The sequence below is a fragment of the Centroberyx affinis genome, unplaced genomic scaffold, assembly GCF_046629955.1.
Source record: "Centroberyx affinis isolate AG114_WGS23_722 - 3 ecotype Tasmania unplaced genomic scaffold, CSIRO-AGI_Caff_v1 ptg000801l_1, whole genome shotgun sequence".
NCBI lineage: Eukaryota > Metazoa > Chordata > Actinopteri > Beryciformes > Berycidae > Centroberyx > Centroberyx affinis.
The window spans coordinates 656,432-664,848 of NW_027279405.1; the positions used below are offsets into that span (position 1 = coordinate 656,432).

The 8,417-nt window shown below is 43.6% G+C and overlaps 1 protein-coding gene across 1 annotated transcript; it reads right to left on the minus strand.

Moving 5' to 3' along the window:
- Positions 1 to 295: 295 nt before the first annotated feature.
- slc16a9a (solute carrier family 16 member 9a) lies at positions 296 to 8,041 on the minus strand. Its single transcript, XM_071520436.1, has 5 exons — positions 7,860 to 8,041; positions 5,194 to 5,337; positions 3,684 to 3,779; positions 2,333 to 3,211; positions 296 to 2,003 (listed from the first exon to the last, which is right to left on the minus strand). Exons 1-5 carry the CDS (start codon positions 7,993 to 7,995, stop codon positions 1,819 to 1,821), a joined length of 1,440 nt encoding a protein of 479 aa, XP_071376537.1. The 5' UTR covers positions 7,996 to 8,041; the 3' UTR covers positions 296 to 1,818.
- Between the last annotated feature and the right edge of the window lie 376 nt (positions 8,042 to 8,417).

Below are 8,417 nucleotides of genomic sequence, written 5' to 3' on the forward strand. Positions count from 1 at the left end.
ACTTCTTCGGCTCTCCAAGAGATGCTAAAGGCAAACTCATGAAAACGGCTGATTTGACCTGCTCAGTGTCAGAAAACTGTTCGTGTTTTCTTTAGGGAGTAGAATAACATTTTCAGGCCCAGTCGCTTTTCATTGGAGTAGTACTGCGCCTAGTAGGTTACTGCTAGTTTTGACAAATATGGCCACCAGGCTAAGCTGCATTAATGCATACTCGGTCAAGTCAAACTCCGTGATCAATGTCTTACAAATGTAGACACTCAATACAATAGATTCAAATATCTTTTATTGGCACCTTTTAAATAAAATAACAGACATAAATACTATAATACTGGCATATAAAAAATAACACAGACTGGTTAAAAAGTGACAGCCCAATATACTGTCTAGTCTTTTTTAGATCAGTAGTGTTTGTACTTCATTTGAACCCTGTAAATACCTTCAAGACAGAACGCAAACACTATATCCCAGATTCAGCTTTATACCTGAAATGTAAATAACTGGAACTACCAAGCAGACTTTTGTAGTGCCTATATTGTTACATACAACATTCAAGTGATTATAAAAACGTACTGCAAAATATTCATTACAATTATGATCACAATAATCTATTCCTTAGAAACAAATTAACCAATGACATTTCTTTTACAGGAGGCCTAAATACATTGTGGATCTATGACTGGCTCAGTGCATATAAAAGTCACTTAGAATAGAGGACATTACAAAATATTACAAAATATCTCACACACAGACACACCCTCACACACACACACACACACACTCATTTAAACATAACATGATGGGAAAGGACCAGCCTGGTCAAACAGGGGATCATCATCATGCCACAGAGAGAATCAGCATGCGATTAGAGTTGGACCTAGGGTCTCGCCTGTGTTTTTTCTGTCATTTTATGCTTCCAGGCAGCATAAGACTGTTCAATAAGGTCTCTGTCTGATCAAGAAACAGGAGGTATATCTATGGAACTCAAAACCATTTCAGACAGTAAAAATACAGTCCAACGTCAATGCACTTAAAACAAAAGTTATTATCTATAAAGCAAGGCTTTTGTAATGTTCAACAGGCATTACGTGTTGACAGGCATCCACCATCATTGGTGCTTTGGTAAGATACATAGAGGAGTAAATAAGAGACAAACTAAAATTAAATGTAAAAAAATGTGCTGCTAGAATTATAATGATTATATTAAAGTGCACTCCCTCGTTCCAACTTCCGTCTATTGTCTTTTCCAGGTGAGATTCCTGGGAATTTTTGGGGAATTGGAAATCGGCATGGTTGTACAGTTCAACAATGCAGACTGATTTGAAAGTCGCTATTGTGTTTCCCAACAAAAGTCATAGATCTCTGGTGGTTTTATTTTTCTCCCCAGTGTTACGATAATGTAAGATAATGCCTTGTTTTTCTTCATATCCCACAGTCCCACAGAAGCGAAAACCATTGTTTACTCTAAGTAAACATAATCCAGAATCTGAGAGTTGAACCATATTGTTGACCTCGTAAAATGAGGCAATAATAGAAAATTTCAACACAGGCATCTGAGTCAAATCTTTAAAAAGATCTGTAGTGTAGTGTATGAACTCTGAGAAATGCAGGCAAGGTACAGAGAAAAGGCCTGGTCAGTGTATTTCAAAACTTTTGTCAGATATTTCAGTTACTGAAACCTGGCACTAGAAAGAGGGGGGAGAACCCTCCCTAGTCAAGGAAAGAAACTTCTTGTCAGAGGTGGTGTGGATACAGTTTATCAGCAGACAGTTGCTGGGCAGCAGTGGGCAAGGCTAAAGTCCTTATGTAAGGTTTTAATATTCAGGCTACGGAGGCAACTTTGTCACAGTTGCTGGTGTAATGGACATCTGGCCTGTCGCTCTCCAGCTTCTTCCTGTGCCAGCAGGGAAGGTTGAGCACAAAGAGGATGAGCCCTCCCAGCACCACACAGGTCCCACTAAAGTAGAACGCCAAGTCATAGGACTGGGTCCAGTCGAAGAACCATCCTAGAAAGTGAGGAGAAGGAGAAAAAAACAAGACAAGACACTGTTAGTATAGTCAGCAAAGATCCTGACAGATGCAATAGTCAGCTAAAGAGCGGCAGGCCAACTCCTTATTGAGGTCAGTGTGCCCTTGCCTCGCTCTGCTTGCCTCACTGAGTCAACATTCGGATGTTTGAAATGTTTCTGAAAATATTTGACCTTAAAACAGAGTTGTTCTCTGCACATATTTGTACTCTACTTCTACCATGCTAACCCTAACCAGGTATCCATCAATCTAACCAGTAATTTACTAATTTATCAATACTTACTGATTAAGATTAAGATAAACATACCTACAACAGGCGGTCCAAGCAGGATCCCAAAGCCTCCAAAGAACATGAGGATACCGTGGGCTTGTGTCAGTCTGTCCAGGCCAACGATCTTGGTGGTGATGTAGGAGGTGAGAGACCAGTTCCCGGAGAAGAAGCCCACCACGGCAGAGAGGATCTGCAGTCCCATGTAGCTCTTAGTGATGGGGATGAGGAGCAGCGCCACACCTGCTGCGAACAGGGTGAAGGCGTACAGGTAGATGCTGTTCATCCACCTGAGGTCTGCCAGGACGCCCAGCACTAGCTTGCCCACGCCGGTGGTGATGGCCACGATAGACACCAGGGGGATGAAGCTGACCTCTTCGATCAGACCCTCGCTCTGCGCCACATCCTCCATGAACAGCACAGGAGGGAACGCCCCCAGACTGAACAGGAAGACGGCGATACAGAAGGCCACCATGGCTTGGTCCTGCATGATGTCGGCCATGGAGTGCATGTACTTGCAGTATGCCTGCTGCTTCTTCTTGATTACTTTCACAATGGCTAAGCCAGACAAGAAGCTGCCATTCTTCTTGTCTGTCTGGACGGCCAAGTTCTTGGTGTCGATGGTGATGAGCAACTCCTTCACCATCAGAGTTTTGTCTGGGGTGGTGGTGGGGGAACCTGGCGTGATCTTCAGCTCATCCGCCAGGGGCTTCTCGAAAAGCTGCTCCTCTGTGTTGCGCTCCAGGGCAGCTTTCTGTTTGAGGTAGTACCCCGGCATGTTGAGGGGCCTCATGAAGCCGGCGCAGGCCATGAGGTTTAGCGCGAGGGCTCCGATGATTAGCAGGCAGCCGTCCAGGCCAAATAGCACGATCAGCTCGTTCTGAGCCGTGGCGTAGACGAACGCTCCCACACTCGTGCCTGGTTGAGCAGAGGAAGGCAGAGATTTAGTACTGGTTGTGTCAGAAACGGACAGGTCAGTCAATACAAGTTAATAGCGTAGAGTAACCCTTCTACCTCTAACTCTGACATTTTGATTCTGGGTTAGCTCAATAAAACTAAATAAATAATGAACTGGATGGAAATGACACATTGGGTGCTGCTACTAAAACTCCTTAAACTGATCACGATCTGGTTCCTAGTGGTGCTGCAGTCCAAAACATCTTCAAAAAATACAGCTGACCTTCCCAAAACATTACCATAAAAGCTCTGATTCCCAGCCAACCAGGTCTGGTCAGTGGTCACCAGTCCACGTCCCTACCCACTAGGCCTACTACACTACAGATGTTTACCTTGGCTTCCCCTGACTCCCGGCTGCTCACACATGAAAGAAGTGAGCATGGAGAACTGGTGAGCACCCAGAGAGCGCAGGGCAGGGGGGGGGCTGCAGTACCTGTGGTGACAATGCCGAGGGCAAGGCCGCGCCTCTTGTCAAAATACTGACAGGTGATGGTCAACGTGGCGGCATAGACCAGACCACAACCCAGGCCTGCAGCAGGAGAGAGGACAAGGACAGACAGCACAAGTATTTTCATTAGCTCAGGTGAAACAGGTACAGGTTTTAATATGTAGCAAAGAGCAGTCTACTGACACACTAATGCAGAAAACAAATAAACATCTAAGATAAAATTTATATAAAAAATCTAGGGTGCTTAAGACTTTTGCACAGTACTGTATATGTTACTACTTTGAGGTTTTTGGTTATGCAGTGCTACAAAACAACAGGATCAATGGCATTTAGTAAATACACATATAGCATAGTAAAGACTATTTACTATACATAAATCCTTTCTGGGCAGTGCAACCCTAAGGCTCTCTGGTAATACAATTAGCGAAGCATGACTCAAGAAATACAAGAAGCCTGTGATGAGCAGAAGCCGAGCTGCACGTGCGGGCAGAGCCACAGCCATCATCCAAGGGGGTCTCTAAAAATAAACGACTATCTTCAAATATGCATGGCCTCCTCGACAGGCGGGACCGACTGCGATGGGGTTCACCAGCATTCAACATGGCTTGGCTGTCACATAATGTTGGATAGCAGGTGGTGATGGACCCAGGCAGGCAGACTGGTAAGGGTGCAGAGGCATCAGCGGTCACATGGAGATCAGTCTAAGCCATAATTTTACAGTGCTGTCAACATCCCTCATAAATATAGACAGCAATAACTGAAAATGCTGCACTGCTCAAACTTCTACTCTCAGTAACAATTTACATACTTTCAGTGGCAACTAGGGATGTAAACAGTTATCCGGGTATTCGGTTCCCGTTTAAATCTTGGATAATGCAAACGAATAGCGAATAGCTAATTTCCATAAAAGTATTATTTGATAATTATTTCATCTGAAAGCATGTAGCTGAAACGTTTACTCCTTAGATCTTTTGTATGTATAGTTCTTCTTTTACTTGCACCTTTAAGTTGGGCACTTATACAATGAATTCGTTTTTCTGAACTAAAAAAAACTTTTTTGTCCTAGCCTTTTATTTGCAGTGTGCAGAATTATTTCCCCATTTTTCTAGTTTAGTTTAAGTATTATCCCCATGGAAACAATACATTAAAACTGTACTGTATCGTAACTCCATAATAACGGTTGGACTTGACCCGTGACCCTGCTCCTTCAAATGATTACATAATGTGTTACAAGAGGAATTCTCATGTGTTTTAGAGGGATTAGAAAGTTGACTTGGTTGACTCCCATTAAAGCAGGAATCTCTTGTCCTTGTGACTTCGAACAAAGACATTCCATCCAGGTTTTTCCCCACACTGACAAGGCCAAAGCCTCTACTGAATGTCTGTCTGAAGCAAAGGTCACAGACTCACCGCAGCATTACATTTGCGAGTCTCTGTCAGAGGATAAAACACACAGGAGGATTGACCACAAGGTTTTCGTTGGGAGTTTCCTTACCGACAACAATCCCATAGGAAAACATGAGGAACTGGACGTTGGGAGCAAAGGCACTGAGCATCAGGCCCCCCGCCACCATTACACCGCTGAAGATGGTCACGGGACGCGCCCCAAAGTTGTCCACACAGGCACTGCAGACAGGACCTGAGGGGAGGTGGAGAGAGAGAAAGAGACAGAAAGATGCAGAGACAGAAATAGAGAGTGAGAGGGGGGGTGAGTAAGTAAGGGAGTGAGTAAGGGAGGAACAAAAACCATTGGGGAACAAAGGATAATACAGATATGATGCTGCTTAATGCGTTTTAGTCTGGATACTTAGATTGCAAGAAACAAAGAGGATTCCCACTAAACCAAAGACCAAAAACAAAGACGAAAAAAAACACAACAGGGAAACATAATGCTCTTATCACTTCAAGCCACATGACACGCTTTTCTCATGCCTCTGCTATTCCTTTGAGCTTATTTTAATTATCATCTCCATTTTGTCTTGCAATGCATTTTGAACACGGTTTTATGTGTCGCGCTTTGGGCTTGGGAATCCTATTCTCCATCTAGCATCCTCACAACATGGTGGCCAAGACAGAAAACAGCAGCAGTTATTTGACACACTTAAGGATCCATCCAGAGTTAAGGATCCATCTTCCTTGCAGTACAACTTTTTTTTTTTTTACACTCATGTTCAGAGAAGACATCTATATAAAGGCAAATGGGACCACTGGTGACTATGCTTTCTATCACGTATTGTTCTTGAGTTATTGTGTCTACACACACACACAGACAGACAGACAGACGCCACCACAACAGCATAATTTGGTGGTTGGACATTACAGTAACATAGATTTTAATTACAGCCTTGTTCAAATAAAACAATGGCCTGACTGAAAAGCCAGGGGCGTATGTGAAGCCGCCCCAGCTGCATGTCGTGCAGAGGAATATTGAATGGTTGATGAGCACTCTGATATCCTGAGGGTGTGTTTGAACTACATAACTGCTGCACACACCTCTGGCCCCAGCACCACAATGAAGAAGGTCTTTTGGAGTATGCATGTTGTTTTTTCCTCTAAACTAAACAAACTACTGTGTTTGAACTACTGCCAGTCATATAGCATGCCACCCTCACTCTTTCCTGCCCCCTCCCAGCCAGCGGGAAGACCCTGTTGTTGTTTTGCAGGAGAGACTGCAGTGCTGCAGCCGTCTGACAGCTGGGACACGTGTCCAGGACTTGGCCAGGCCTGAGGCTAGAACTGTCCAGTCATGATTTCTTCCCTGACCTCTTTGGAAAAGGCGACAGCAAGAAGCAAGGCTGGCTGGAAGGCGAGCTTAGTCGGAAATGTCAACCAAGACCACTATCTATCACTGATCCTGTTTAGGGAACACAGTAGCAGAGCATATCTATATGATATCTTGCAGTAGTGTTGCAGGGAGGTTGAGTTCATCTGGGGGTTTCTGAGGGTTTGGTTCAATATATAATTCAATATATAATAATTATGAGTGGTTGATATAGTTATATTATTTTCCTCTCATTTGTAATAATTATTATTACATTCTCACTCCAGTGTATGTCTCTTAACCATGCTGCTTTCCACACAGTTTCAGACTCTCTGTTATGGCTTTGGGTTCAAGGAAGTTAATATAATAATGAAACCTCACACAAAATGCTGACTCACACAAGTATTTGTTAAGTCTTTCTCTTTCTCTCTGTTTCTCTCCCACCCTTTCTCTTCCCTCCCTCTCTCTCCCTTTCCTGTCCTCACTGTGGTTATAGAATAAGGGCTAAGTGATCCTCCTACATTCATGGCATGGATGACTTGCACTTGCCTTGCTCCTCATGAAAATCAATACACAGCTCAATCAACAGCTCAACTCAGCTTCTCGGGGAGCCACAAAGTGCCTATCTTTGTTATGGCATCACCTTTTCTCTCCATCCTGTTGAACTAGATCAACTAAAGTAAGGGGCGCTCTTTCACACCTGTAGATAAACATGTTCCATGGTGAATACTGTACTTGACATTATATTGCATTAAAACTGCCTTGGGTAGCCGTCTACCCTAACAAAATATACCGGAAAAGAACTGATTTTCTACTGAGGAGTGTGATTCTGCACAGTATAGTTAGTCAATATTGCCACTATAGTTGAATGTCTTTGTGCAGACTTTGAACAAGGATTTTGTCTGCGGCTTGCTTCCTTATCACTGGCATTGTGGTATTATGCAACAGCAGGCAATGTTAGGGGTGTAAAGATGAGTGTTTAATGCTCTGCTTTTGGCAGTATGCAGATACTTCTTACAGTAACAAGTGCATGTCAGCAGATATCTCCCCCATAGCAACATGCCAGAAGAAGGTCAATTTACAACTCAACACAGACTTATCAGATGCTGAGTACAACAATTTCAACAGAGAGCAGTTTTGCTGTTACTGCAGCTCACAGATTACATATATCTTAATCTCTCTATTTCTGTCTATCTCTGTGGGCATTGTAATATTACCAGTCTAAATTAGCAACATCCATTCACATTGTGAAACTTTCATTAAAGAACAACTCACTGAGCCTTTTCCTCTTTTTTTCAGTCAGCAATTGAATTGCCATTTCACTTGGCTTTTCAAAGCTACTGACCCCAATATGGACCCACATTAAGGATTATTACATTATTACAGTGTGCGCTACTCACTGGCTATTAGGCCCACTCCAGAGACAAGTGAGCCCACCCAGGCCGTCATGCCCTTGCTCTCCTGGAAGATATGCAGCCACTCGGGGTAGAGGACGCCCACCGACTGGGGTGCTCCATAGGCCAGGAACTGGGCCATGAAGGAGGCCACAACGATCACCCATCCCCAGCCTCCATCCAGGGCTTTAGCAGATGAAATCATGGTGCTGGTGCTGTGCTGGTGCTGGGATCTGATACAGCTTTGACACAGGATGGGTTCCTGGTGGAGAGAGTAGAAACAACAAACTTTAAAAACACAAGTTAAACAAATGAGGGATTAGGTTTTTTTACTTTTACAATACAAAAAAAATGTATCAAGACATGATCAGTGAAGCACATAGAAGTTAACTCTCAAAGTCATTCCCATGACAATAATTTATAATTGCTTCCAAAATGTACACTTACGCAAAGCCTTGATGTAGAGAAGGCTGCTGCAGCACTTGGCCTGGCCAAGCAGGCAGGTCACCTGTCTGAGGTCCTGAACACAGACTGACTGCAGCTAACCCATAGCCAACCCCCTGC

Bases quoted from the DNA above. Each gene is read 5' to 3' on its own strand.
- slc16a9a (XM_071520436.1), bottom strand. From the start codon at position 7,995: ATGGCCCAGTTCCTGGCCTATGGAGCACCCCAGTCGGTGGGCGTCCTC. The intron at 3,780-5,193 runs GTAAGGAAACTC...CTCCTGCTGCAG, and splicing joins TTCCTATGGGATTGTTGTCG to GCCTGGGTTGTGGTCTGGTC. The intron at 3,212-3,683 runs GTACTGCAGCCC...CTGCTCAACCAG, and splicing joins CCTCGGCATTGTCACCACAG to GCACGAGTGTGGGAGCGTTC.